This window comes from Protopterus annectens, chromosome 7.part1 (assembly GCF_019279795.1).
Source record: "Protopterus annectens isolate FY-2018-M chromosome 7.part1, PAN1.0, whole genome shotgun sequence".
Taxonomy (NCBI): domain Eukaryota; kingdom Metazoa; phylum Chordata; order Ceratodontiformes; family Protopteridae; genus Protopterus; species Protopterus annectens.
The window spans coordinates 458,723,716-458,738,274 of record NC_056740.1 but is presented as its reverse complement, the minus strand read 5'-3'; the positions used below and the strand labels follow the sequence as shown (position 1 = coordinate 458,738,274).

The 14,559-nt window shown below is 39.2% G+C and overlaps 1 protein-coding gene across 1 annotated transcript in view; it reads right to left on the bottom strand.

The window, feature by feature from the left end:
• LOC122807828 (stimulated by retinoic acid gene 6 protein-like) overlaps positions 1–14,559 on the bottom strand; it is a gene marked incomplete in the record, with an annotated part of 2,062,125 nt that overhangs the window by 2,043,207 nt on the left and 4,359 nt on the right. Inside the window, 1 exon segment of the mRNA XM_044078921.1 lies at positions 7,882–9,570. Coding sequence (XP_043934856.1) covers positions 7,882–7,922 — 41 coding nt within the window.

The window sequence follows — 14,559 nt, the reverse complement described above, 5'->3', positions numbered from 1 at the left end:
TTACCAGAGGTAGAAAATACGCAAATCTCTCCTTGCTGACTCTGTGCACAGTGCCTGCTATAAGGATTTTAAGAAGTTTATACAAGTACAGTCAGCTGCCTGTCGGGTGCCAGGATCCACCACATAACACATGCACTCAAGTCACTCCACAACAAGTACAAATATGACTCTGTCATTGTCCATGTTGGACTGAATGACTTGAGATGTACCTCCCCGGACTACATGAAAAGAGACATGGAAAAGCTCTCGGATCATGTGGCCCAGACAGGTATGACCCTAGCCCTGAGTAGCATCCTGCCTTCGCCCAGAATGATACCACAGTATAAGGACTAAATGATTGACTTCAACAATTGGCTAAGCTTATGGTGTCATTCAAAGGGGATCCAGTATCTGTCTGCCTGGGACGACATGATGGACAGACCACAATGCTTTGCCAGAGATGGTCTGCACCTGCCGCCCCTGGGATTCAGGTTACTGGCTAAGGCTCTTGCCACCCCTACAGTGCCTTTTTTAGGCAAGGTTCAAAGGACAAAATCACCACCGTAACAGGTACAAGCATGCAAAATCTGAAGGTAATGCTACTCAATGCTAGAAGTCTAAACCTCAAAATGCACTCTCTCGAGGCACTCCTAAAAATGGAGAACATCGATATCTGTGCAGTAACTGAGACCTGGTTCGAGGCTCCAGAGAGCACACCTGCAATACCAGGCTACAACTCTTACCACACTTTTCGGCCACCAAACCAGGACCGAAACACTAAAGGTGGAGGAGCATCAATATTCACCAAGGATATTCACATCACCAGGCTAGTTGCCCAACACAATGTGTCTCGAAATTCTCCAGGTGCAACTAACACTAGGTAAGACTGCAATCCAAATTGTAGCTTGTTACAGATCCCCCACCATACCCCAAGATTCTCACTACACCTTTCTAAACATATTGGAAAATATTAAGATAGAACCAAACACGATAATATTGGGTGATTTTAACTACCCTGCCATTAACTGGGAAAACTACTCATATACCAACACCTTTGCCCAACGGTTCTTGGGATTCATAAATTCCAATGTCCTGGATCAACTAATCCATAGTCCCCACCAGGGGCTCCAATATCCTAGACCTGGTCATTATCAACATGGGAAATCGATGCTCCACACCTATGGTAACCCCCTTGTTAGTCAGGTCTGACCATAAGATAAATCACCCTCGACATCCACATCCCTCCCCCACCCCCCAGTAGTGAAACCTCCATAAAAAACTTCTCCAAAGTAAACATCATGCTACTCAAGTCAGAAGTGACAAACTTCATGACACCCATGCAGACGGGAACTGAAAGTTCAACTGCTGAATCCTACACTAAAGCACTGTATGAGCACATCCACTCATGCATGAATCATGCCATCCCAAATAAAACCAAGATGCTCTCATCCAAAAAAGGAAGCAAATCTGGTGGTCCCCTGCCATAAACAAAATTTACAACAAAAGGAAGAAACTGTTGCAGAAAAGAGAAAAATCCCAGGATGCAGAAAAACCTCACCAGCCTCAGTAAGAAGCTGGGATCCCTCATAAAATCCTCCAAAGCTAGTTACGAAAATAAAATTGCCAAAGATTCCAAAGACAACCACAAGGCATTCTATAACTATGTCAAGAATCTAAATGGCAATGCTCAGATCTGCTCTGAGCTAAAAACAGAATGGCATTAAATATACATATCCCAAGGATATTGCCAATATCCTGGTAGATCGATTCAGTGTCAACTTCACCCCCTCTCACCCCCTAAATGGCCCATCTCAATACCGGAAGATTGCCAAATTCTGGTAATAATGGCCACTCTCCAAAGCTAAGAATACAGCATCCATGGGACCAGATGACATCCTGGGCTGTGTACTACATGAACTACAATATGAACTGGCACCTCACCCAAGTGTCATGTTTAATCATAGCCTCAACTCAGGTTTCGTGCCCACTGAGTGGCGCAGAACTACAGTTATCCTACTCCACAAGGGAGGATCCACCTTGGATCCCGGAAACTACCGTCCCATCAGTCTGACGAGTCTTATCTGCAAGGCCATGGAGCGTGTTATCATGGAACTTATAAACAAAGACACTGACAACCTTCAAACACTGGTCCCCACCCAGTTTGGGTTCGGGAAGGGCCGATCCTGTCTCCTGAACCTGATTGACTTTTTTGAATCATTCTCCAGAGCCATGGACAAGGGTGAGGTGGTCCACACAGCCTATCTAGACCTTGCCAAGGCATTTGACACCATCCCCCACTCTGGAATCATAGATAAACTTACTAAGCTGGGCATTAATCCCTACGTCACTCGATGGGTTGCCAACTGGCTTACTGACAGAACCCACACTGTAAAAGTAGCTGACTCCAAATCCAGCTTCAGACGAGTGACAAGTGGAGTACCTCAGGGTTCAGTCCTGGGACCTCTCTTGTTTGCTATCTATTTTTCTGAAGTAAAGGCCAACACTAAGGGACTCTGGCTAAGAAAATTCGCAGATGACTGCAAGCTTGGAGCCATTATTGAATCCCCAAGTGATGTGGATACTCTACAAAAGGGCCTTACAGAAACAGATGCTTGGTGCCAGAGCCATGGGCTCAAGCTGAATGCCAAGAAATGTATAGTTATCCCCTTTGGGAAAAAACATGTACCCGTGAATTACCATATAGGTGGCAGTACACTAAACACCGAAAGTGTGATAGGAGACTTGTGGACAGTGGTCTCACCTTCGATAACCACATCACCACAACAGTCAAGAAATCCTTCTATGTGGCACACCTCATCACTAAGGGTTTTCATCCAGAAAAAAAGATGTCATTGTCTCACTGTACTCATTTCTCATTAGACCCATTATAGAATACAACACCCCATTTGGTATGTACCTCTCAAGACATCTGCAACAACTGGAAAGGCCGCAGAAATACCTCACTAAAAGAATCACAGGCCTAAAGCAGATGCCCTACGCTGACCGCCTTAAAAAACTCCAGCGATACTCTGTTGCATATCATCTACTCAGAGGCGATCTCTGCTTAACATACAAGGCCATGTCAAACCCAGAGCTGTTGGACATGCTACACTTAAAGAAATCACAATCCCTCAGAGCCACATGCTCCAGGGATCTAAACCTTGTCATCACAATAAACAAAACATGATGGGGGGATAGGTTCCTGACCCAGAGACTCCCCAGACTCTGGAACAGACTGTCCATACATGTCAAGCAGAGCGCCTCTTTGGCCCTCTTCAAAAGGAAGCTTGACAATTGGATGGAAGAAAGGAAATCCACCCCAGGGATCACATCAGTCACCCTGCTAGACAGGGGTCCAGGGAAGTAAATACTGTGGGAAGAAATAGCCAGGGAATTGTTATGGCTAGGCTTGTATAGGCCCTAGGGCTGATAGCCTAGTACCAGCCTATGAACCTATAAGGGTAATATACATGGCTGAATTCAGAGTAAGAGTCATCTTTGTGAAGCAGAAACCCAGTCATGCAAAAAAGACAGCAGTTTCCTTTTTTTTTTTTGTTTTAAGTTGAAGGAGGGTTATCACCTGTAGTGCCAGTTCTCTCTGCAGTTACTTTTTCTCAGTCACATTTTTTACAAGTTAAGAGTTGCTAAAGAAAATGTACATAATCAGTTACATTTCACTGGAGATCAGGTCATGAGATATTTGCATTTTTATCTTGAAGAAATGTGAGAGAAAGTTGATACTTTAGACAACAAAGTTGTTTTACAAGGAAGAGCTTAAATTTCATTTTTGAAACAAGGAAGAGCTTTCATTTCATTTTTCAAACAAACAAGTACTGTTTGTAAAGCTTCAAAACATTTTCTTGGAAAATGTATTGCTTTCCTCTTGAAAATATACTTTTGCTACAAAAGCCGGCTCATGGATGGCATATGTAAATTTAAAGGGAATTCAAAGCTGCAGAAAGCGGAGCTTAGTACTTGTGTGACTCTATGTAGGAAACTGAATCCAGTCTTAATTTTAGTAGTAGAACTAAGTACGCTCTAGCTCACCTCCTAGGAGGTACAAAGTCTGAAAAAATTACATGCATACAATACAAAAAAGATGATTTTCTAAAAATAAATATTTACACACCAGTCAGATAGTATGACTGCAGAAAACGTAAATGTGGAAATGCTGAGATTCTATAATCTGAAACAAATTGTTTTAACAGAATCTACTCTTTCAAAGTACAGTACTCTAAACTCCACCAGTCAAGGCCACAGACTACTGTGCAATGCCTCTTATTAAGACAGTACATAGACGAAAGGAGGTTCTAATCTGACCTCTGCTTTCATGGTGTTCCTTTGTTGACAGATAGAAAAAACAGAAAGTAATACTATAAGTAGGAAAAATCCTGTAAAACACAAACAGCATCAGCAGTGGCAAATTCGCATATAGTTTAAATATCACATGAAACATTTTCAAACATGAGCTGCGAGTTTACAAATTAGTATTAGATTTAATGCTACAATAAAAGACAAACATTTTTTTATTGACATTCTGATGGTGCTACATCACTTATGCTAACAGGTTGACTGGCAAAATTCAGAATTAAAAATGACTGCAAATAATATATTAAATCACTGTTTTGTTAGGCATAAAGGTGCATCTATACACTTATAGGTTCATAGATTAGTACTAAGCTAACTGCCCTTGCGAGCCATTTTAAGCTTAGCCAATTATCCCTTGTGAGACTCAAACCCTACACCTTGTGTTTGTAAGGCAACATCCTAAGCATTAGGCCACCCTCTCAACCCCATAAATGATGATATAGGTTCATACTAAGCTAACTGCCCTTGTGAGCCTAGCCAATTATCCCTTGTGAGACTCAAACCCTGCACCTTGTGTTTGTAAGGAAAGCACCTTAACCATTAGGCCACCCTCCCAACCCTCAGCTAGAAACTCCCCATTTCAGCTCACTCCACACTGCATACGTAATCAGCAACATTTTACATTCACAAACTTCTGCCAGTGAACTCGTATGGCTGAAAAATATGTTTATGTAAATCAGTTCAATAATTTAATATGTATAAAACTCTGCATAAATCACTGTGGAAACGGGAAATAAAACATCAGACAGGAACGTCAATGACAGCTATGTGGAGAACATCAGAAAAGCAGAGAGAGAAACTACTCTGTAAAGAAACACTGCAGTTAGTAACTGATGTGAGTTACAGCTTCCAGAACCTGTTACTTCCAACAGTATAAGGACGTATCTCTCAAGTTCTTTTATAACAGATGAATCACATATATCATAAGGGAACAGTTTTATGCAGATGCAAATGACCAGTTTAATACAGAGAAGGAAATTCAACCTTTCAGATCCAAGACATTTTCTTTCCCATGCACAGGTGAAGCATATTGTTGCTCCTACCCACCATTCACACTCTTGTCACCTTATTCAAAACCCCCACCCCAAGCCAGGGCACAGCAGCAAAATCTGATGACTGCCTGAAGGGAAAGTCTACACTCTGAATGCATTTGCTGTGCCTTTACTCAAAAGGCATATTCTGTAATGCAATCCTGGAACTTCAACAGTCACGCACTCCTGCCGGATTACTGTTACACCAAGAGAGAACTTATCGACTCCCACATAACATACATCAAGCACACAAAACACGCCCATTCATTTTACAAACTTTTCTTTTCTCCAGGCTAGAAAATGAAGCGTATCTGGGTCTTTTATTATTAATTTGCAGTGCCATGGAAACACTAGTCAACTAACCAGAATCTGTAACTGACATTATTTTGTTAATTTAGTATTAATATCCAAGCAAGGCATCCAAGATACTCTTCCCTTAGTTTTCTGGAAATATCTTATACCTTTTTTAATTATTCAATAATTAAATAAAAAATAAAGATGATAAAAGGAACAGAAACAAGTAAAAATAAAAAAACTCATCCAACACCATTTTATATTAACACAGTACTAACTCAATTGCTAGTGCCTAGGAAGTGTTCATATTGCCAGAATAAAACCACAGTCCATATTATATACATCTGTATCTGTTTATGTTGTTCATTGAGTCTAAAAAGTAATCAAATCTGAAGAAACTCAGTGGGTGAATTGCTTATTAAGGGGACTGGTGATCTGATACAAAACGATACCTTTTTGCAATGTCCCAAACTGCTGCAACAAACAAATTAATCAAATATAAAACCGGTCACAAAACGAGTTATACACTGAACTAGAGCTCCATCAGCCAGAGATGGCTAGGATAACAACTGCAGAGCAACAAAAAGTTGTTTTTTGGACTCCTCAGACTAATCATTTAATTAACACAGCAGAAGGACACTTACAGAGGAAAAGATATAGATTCCTGCAGTCACTGAGCATAAATTCTGTCTACAACAAACAATTCTGGACCACAAACAATAATGCAACAGGACTCAGAACCTAGATTATGAGACAGGAGAGAAAGTTCATCTGACCCCATTTATTCTTTTTAATACTGTCAAACCCAGAAAATGTGGACTTGCCATCTACACAGTAACAGACAAACAAACAGTAACATTATCGGACAGGTACGCTGGAAGAACTGACCTAAACTGAAGCAATAGTAATTACAGGGCCATGATCGTGACTTAATTTTATGCCAGTTCTTTATAACATCACATAAAACATGAAGAAAAAATGCCTGCCATTCATTTCATGCAATGCAATATCAATGTACAAATAAGAAACTTATAACCAGACAAAAGCAGTTTTGAATATTCCCATCAAAGTAATGCCCAGCATTAGAAGGTTATAGTAAAATGCATGGATGACCCCTTCACTGGCAGCATAACCCACCAAAACAAATTTTACATAAAGTGTGGTCTCTGTACATAATTTTGTATTAATCTGTGAGGACATGTATTTCATTTTTTACATTTTTTAATAATGCAGTTTAAAAAGCATTCCATTTTTATTGACTAGCAGAACATACAAACCCAAATTTCTTCCTTTGGACAAAATAATCTTGATATAAATATTCAGAACTGTTACAATATCAACCTCTACAGAATGTCATTTAGTGTGTTCTAAGAAAGAAGTGAGATATGGCATACGGTTAAAACTTACAGTTCTTTACTAGTGAACTGTTTTTTCCTATCTTTTTGTACATAATTTAATATACAGAAAGGTCTGACTGTTTTTTCCACTCTTTAAGCTACTATTACCTAACAAATTACATTATTACATTATGCCCCACTAACTTTGTATTGAAGTGTCGGGGTATATTTTTTGGTCATTTTCAAATTAATTACACTCCTTGGTAAAGTAACAGCACTCCGATAACAGTAACTTGTTTTGTGTTGTAGTTTATACAAGGTCACTACATTGTTTAACAGATTTTGACAAAACCTTCTTCAGAATATACCTCTCAACCCTTGACAACAAACAGAGCAGTAGATAGATTCATGAGAAAGTCACAACATTTAGAGAAAACACAAAACAAGTAACAAGAACTGATGAAAGTTGAAATTCTTTAGCCTAGAAACCAAGACAGCAGGAGAAGGTAAGGTTTGACATTTTGTAGAACCCACAACAGCAAATTGTTTCAATAAGACAGCTGGTTATACATGTGGGAACAAGATGCAGAAGGTTTTGTTTGACAAAAGTCAGTGGAATGTAAACTTAATTTGCTGTTAAACCAGTATTTGATTCTTACATGTAAAATACTTTATAACAAATAGACTGAAGTTGTCTGTTACAGTAGTAAAAAAATATATATATGTGCACTGCATTCTGTCCTTAGAACTACTGATTTAAAAAGAAAAAATATATATTTTTAATTTATTTTGCACAAAACAAAAGAGTATGTTAATATCATATCTATGGCAAGTTTCTTAGATTATTTACACAAATCATTTGTAACACTTACGAAGTGAGAGCTGTAACAAAATATTGAAAAATTTCTTCCATTTTCTGCACTCAGGTTCTGAACAGCTCTTCCAGTTTACTTCTACCCCTCTGGAACATAAAGCAGTGGAGTACAAAGTGATAGTCAGATGACATAGGATGGGGATGTGCCGACGTCTATTGATTCAAAGCAGTAACACACCTCTATGAGTCATAAGCAAGTCCTCAGAGAACAGGTGAGACTTCGTGCTGAGGTCATAGAGGGACACAAAACAAATAAGCATGGTGATGTATTATTTCTTTCTAGAAAGGTGGATTTATACTAACTGGACATTAATTAGCAGTGCATTGCTTCAGAACACACTGGTTTTCTTCACAGGGAGCAAAATCCATTTTTTTGTGAGTGTTAACCTGCCATACTGTTTGTTTTACCAGACACTATCTTGAGAAATCTGTCATCTGTCTGTTTCTATGTGTGTATGCAGTTATTTATGTATTTATTATTACTAAGTAGTTTGGTATACCTCATAAAATTCAAAGTGCCCAAAGGAAACAAGGCAATTTTTAGTGCCGCATGCAATTTTACCAGTCGAGAGTGCAAATACTTTTTAAGCCTCACGCACAATGGGTGATACCAGGTTTAGTGTCAGTTAAGTTTAGAGTCAGGATTTAATTTTGACGATTCAAAAGATTTCATTAGGTCTATTGCTTGTTTTCAGAAGAGAAGGTGGGTGGTATTTATACTGATAAGGGTAAATTTTGCTGTGGCACTTTCTTACCTTCTTCTGATAAGTGACCTTGGATTTTTTTATATCTGTATGAATTATTACCAGCTTGGTCAAATATGAGTTTTATTTAAGCATCACATGAGGACAGTATGCCAGGGGCGTGCGCAATATGTTCCTCTATAGTATCATTAATGGTATATAAATGCAAGTGCATCACATAGGAGTAGAATGTATAGCCTTTTAGCAAGTGTGGTACCTGCGAACAAACTGACACTGACTCAGAAATGTGCCTCAGTTTGTTACACAAAGTAGTGAATTTTAGAAATTCTTTTAACAGGTGAGCTGAGGCAATAGCTTTTATTGTAGGTACATGATGCAAGATGTATGCCTCAGTAACAGATACCCCTGCTAAATGTAGAATCACCTTTAGGATTCAAAGGGTGATCTTATCTTCTCCCATTTCTTTGAAATTTGACAAAAGTTACAGCTTCATGGCATGAATTCATGTAAAATTATGTGTTAAACTGGGGTGAGAGAGAAAAAATAAAACATGACAGAAAATTTATAGAAAATGGCTAAATACTAAAGAAATATTTATTTTACATTTGTTGATCGGGATAGTCAGACTGGATGCATATCCATTTTCAGCGGAGGCCCAGAGTGAAAAGCTCCAGAGTCACAGTTTGAAAGGTGACAGCTCAATTATTGCATACATTCTATACCACAAAGCTCATGCAGTAGGCATTTATACCAAACGCACTTAACAATAGTATTGTACTGATAGACTTACACCTTATGAGATGTATAAAGACAGATAGGGTGTATATTACAGATGATTACAATATTTGTAACATCAGACTTCTAGTCTTGCTCTTCATCCAGTAGTTTGGAAATAATGTGTGCAAGTCCAGGGAGGTATCAGTCATACGAATGTCCTTCTCTGAGGTCCATCTTAAAGTGACAGCATTACTGACCATGTCTATCTGCATAAAGAATGTCACAAAGGTAGAATGTAAAAAAGAAGTTTAGTACGGCAGAAATTAAATGAATAGAAACCAAAGTGATACACCAACTACAACTTAAAAGATTTAGTGTGGAAACTCCAACACAGGCAATATCACAACACAATAACTGCCAATTTCTATTCATATGTAAATAGCAGCATAGATGCATCTATCTACCACAGAAGTAAATGTTACACCAAATTTCAAAATATACTGATATGGTGGAACAGAAATATAAACAGTCTCAATAATAAAATAAACTAAAAAAATTGCACACAAAAATAAATCTAAGCCTCAACTTGCTAAAATCATCCCTGCTAAACTAAACAAGGTAAAAGTAGCAACACAGATGAAGGATTACCACAAAGCCTTGTTTAATTATGCCAAAAATCTCAAACAGTGCCCAGCTAATAGTAAATTATAGCACATATTCAGACCTGGGGGGACATAACCAATCAAGGAGGAGACAATTAAATTGTCTCCTCCTTGATTGGTTATCTCAGACTTCACTCTCCTCCAGTATTCCTGGATCATGTTACTACATTTACGTGCCCTCATCTTCCAAGAACAAGTTCTGCAGACATTAATCTAAGGCCAAGAATATTACATCTATGGGGCCACATAACATACTATGCCACTTACTGGTCAGCCTGAACCATGGCCTGACTGATCCCCTCCAGACATTATTCAATATCAGCCTCAAAACAGGTATATGCCAGATGAGTGCAGGACAACAATAGCTGTTTCCTTGCAAAAAGGTGGGACTGCAACAGACTCAATACAACCCTGAAAAGTGTATTCCACACTTAAGTGTCGGAGAACCTATGATGACAAAAAACTGCCGTTTGATCACCATGTACCCACTATTGTAAGAAGTTGTTTTTCATCGTGCAGCTTATATCTAATGGTATTGATGTGGATCCAAGGATATCATTCAACTGTACTCAGTACACATTAGGCCAGTCATTGAGTATAGTGTCCTTTTTAGCATGTAGCTGTCCAAACACTTGTAACAAATAGATTGAGCACAGGTGCTGTCTCACAAAAAAAGTCAAGGTTATAAATAATAAAACTATGCAGATTACCTCAAAACCATGTCCCTGTTCTGGGTATTACACAAACTAATGAGAGGTGACCTGTGCCTTGGATACAGAGCTTCATCAGAGCCTGTTCTGTCAGCTATAGTACATACTCAAGTCCAGTGTTAGCATAAGCATCCACTCAAAGGATGTTAATCTCTTTTGTAAAATCAATCAAGCAAGCTGGATAGGCAAGTATGTATCACAGGCATTACTGTTTCTGTGGAACCATCTTCCACTTAAAGTACTTCTTTTACTCTGGTCAGATGTCATTTGGAGAAAAGGATAAGTAGCCACAAATTTATTCCCAGTTTATTACTCGTGCCCCTTATGGATAGTGGAAACATTTAAATTTCCCAAAATGTTCAGCCCGTCTGTATGCAAAACAGAAGGGCTAAATCTATTATGGGAATGAGAGGTTAAGCTTAAGATCCTCACTGATTCATAGCGTAATACGTGCGTACAGCCCTATAATGGGCAAACGAACCCCCAGCTGCAGGAGCAACAGATCGAGTAAGATGCATCTGCAGAAGTTCAGCTACATAGTGATGTTCTGGAAACTTCTGTAGGAGACTTGCATGAAAGTTCAGTTTGAACTGCACAGCAACGGAAACAGCAAGAAACAGAGAGCATAAGAAAATGGCCAGGGATTTAAAAGAGATGAACAGACATATTAAGACGCGTCAAAGAAATAGATTACAGATATTTAATAAAACTCAGTGTCATTAAACTGGTAAACCAGATGAACACAGTAACTGGGATTATTAAAAGGATTACTGTGCTATAAAAGAAGACAATAAAAAAGAGTATATTACTATGCAGCAAAACTAATAACAGATAAAGTGCTCCGACCAAAAGGCAGTCAAACAAAAGAATGGAAGAAAACAAGTAGAATGCCACTATAAAGAGTGGAACCAAATGCCACTATAAAGCGTGCAACCAAAATGCCACTATAAAGCGTGGAACCAAAATGCCACTATAAAGCGTGGAACCAAAATGCCACTATAAAGCGTGGAACCAAAATGCCACTATAACGCGTGGAACCAAAATGCCACTATAAAGTGTGGAAACAAAATGCCACTATAAAGAGTGGAAACAAATCATACAAGAAAAACCAACAGAGTAACAGCATCCCACATTCATAGGTAGGTACTAGGCTATCTGCCCGAGGGCATTTATAAGCCTAGCCAGAATGTGTCAGCTTTCGTCACCCCATTGATTAATTAAATGAGCCTCTGTCAAGAAGACCCAATGAAGTGATCCCAGGGATGCATTTTCTGTTACCCATCCACTCATCAAGGTTTCTCTTGAAGAGTGTTAGTGAGGGGCTCTGCCTGATGTAGTTAGGAATTTTATTCCAAAGCATGGGTTATGGAATGCTTACAGATGTTTGAGATGTACTCTATGTTGATTGATCACAAATCATTTCAAATTATATAAGAATGACTTTTAGCATTGATAACTGTGCAAAACATTTATTGCAGGAACGCTGCAGCAACAAGAAAATATCAACATGTGTCACGACTGATTTAAAGGAACTTGAACAGGAGGGTTTGTGTAAATATTTGGGAAGAGATGAAGGGGCAGAAATAAAATCTGGATGAATGAGAACAAAGCATAGTAAGCAATACTTCAGAAGAGTAAAGCTAATATTGAAACTTGTTTTCACATCTAGGAATACAGTCCAAGCTATTATCAATTTGCTCTTCCTGTTTTAACCTACATCTTTGGTGCGAGTGACTGACCCCAAACATCATTGAATCAGCTGGACAAAAAAAAAAGAAAAAAGGCTTCAATTTTTGCCAGGATTATATATTATCCCTTATTATGAAACAGAGATACAGACCTCCTCAAAAACAGACAGTGTGTACAGGTCTGCAGTCATGGGATTACAGACATATTTGTAGACATCACTAGATCCAAACATACTGAAAGTTCTAAACCATGACGAGAAGTCGTAACAGCATTGTTTCGTTTAACAGAAGCACTTCAGAACAGAGTGGGAATGGAAATCAAACCAGGGGCAGATGAAATCGGGCAGCAATAAAGTATCAAAAAAAAAAAAAGGAAAGAAAAACAGAAAAAGCCCACAGTTGTAGTCACAAGTACACAGAACACCAGGAGCTAACACAGGTTGATCAAGATGTGATGCATGAATGGCTCAGTAGTGAATTTAAAGCAAAAGACGAAAGTCTAATAATGACAGCTCAGGATAGTGTGTTAAATGCATACTGGTTCCCAAAGTCTGTAGAAGTGGGAGAAACAGACAAATGCAGGTTCTGTAATACAGAGCTAGAGACAGTTTAACTTCCCATTGCTGGTTATGACACACTCATGGCTGAGGGTCTGCATACTGAAAGGCAAAGCAATGCGACAAGACTGAGAAGCATTTGAAACATGAACCATAAAGCATTACTGAGAATGATGAAGCCCATATTACAGTGGGCTATCCAATATCTACAGTTATTAAAAGTAGAAACAAGAGAACCAGATATAGTAGCTCCAAGAAATAGGGACAAAAGTATTGTCAATCCCTGAAATAGGTACACCTAGCAATGACAATGTCCTATGTACTGAGAGATACAAAGTCATAAAATAGGACTTGTCCCGGGTCCCCTTCAATAACACACATCACACCAAATGACATTTGACGACGTTTATTAGATTTCCATAACATAGCTTTGATCACCAACTTTATTAATTACAACTATTCATGATATAATTGATACTAAATACAGCATAACAATCCTTGTAATGTTAATCAGGGCAGCGTACCTACTCACCCTGCCCCAGTAAGCAGTGTCCATACCTCTATTCACTTTACTTATTAAGCAGCATCCCATCTCACTTCATACACCATTCATTGTAATATTAATTAGGGCAGCATACCTGCTCACTCTGCCCAACAAGTAGGGTCCATACCTCTGCTCACTTACTTTACTTATGAAGCAGCGTCCCAACTCACTTCATACACCATCCATTGAATTACCATCCACCAAATAAGCACCATCCTTTCCTCAGCTTGCTTATCTATTCAGCAAGCTTCTTCCAACTACTCATTTCCATTCCGCAGATCCTTGAAATGAACATCCAGACATAGAGGCAAGCCTATCCCTCTTCTCCGCCAACCAGCCTGACCAGGTTGTTCCCCCTCCCTTCTATCCAAAATTGTTCAATCCACTTCCCATAAAGGGAAGGGTCAAGCCAAACATCATTTGGTGTACAATAATTACCCGGACATTACCAGCCCTTTGCAATTACCTAATGCTTACCAAAGTCTCACCTGCCACAGGAGCAAGAATACTCTACCCCAACCCCCAACACTACCTGACCCCTAGCAAGGAAGACCCCAGTTAATAATACAATGTGAAGTTCAATTCTGGCACTCCCCAACAATTTCAAGTAAACAAGACATTACCTTGTGACTACATACTCAGCTGCTGTAAAACCCCACTGCCTACCCTTAGCCTTTCCCCTCGAAGGGTCTCTTCCCCTAAACTGAACACAGAGCTCTAATATGCCTTAATAAGGTACTCAGCCCCACATTGTGCCCCATTCTGGTGGCAAGAAAATCCATCCTATCAAAATGTCACCTTTCAGATCCCCTTCACAAGCCACCGCATGATGCCTTCTGGCCTTCAGCAATCTGCATAGAAAAGAAAATAAATTCTCTGTGCACACATGCCAATAACTACTTAACATGGAGGCACTGATAAGGACCCCTGCCACCCCCATCAAGTGTTTGCCAAACTTTGCACCAAAGTATGGAACCAGCCCCCCCCCCGCTTTTTTTTTTTTTTTTACAACTCATATCCCCAAAAATAAAAGCCAAACTTGTCTAGCTTGTAATCATCCCTGAGCCAGTAGCCTAATAACTTCCTGTGATACT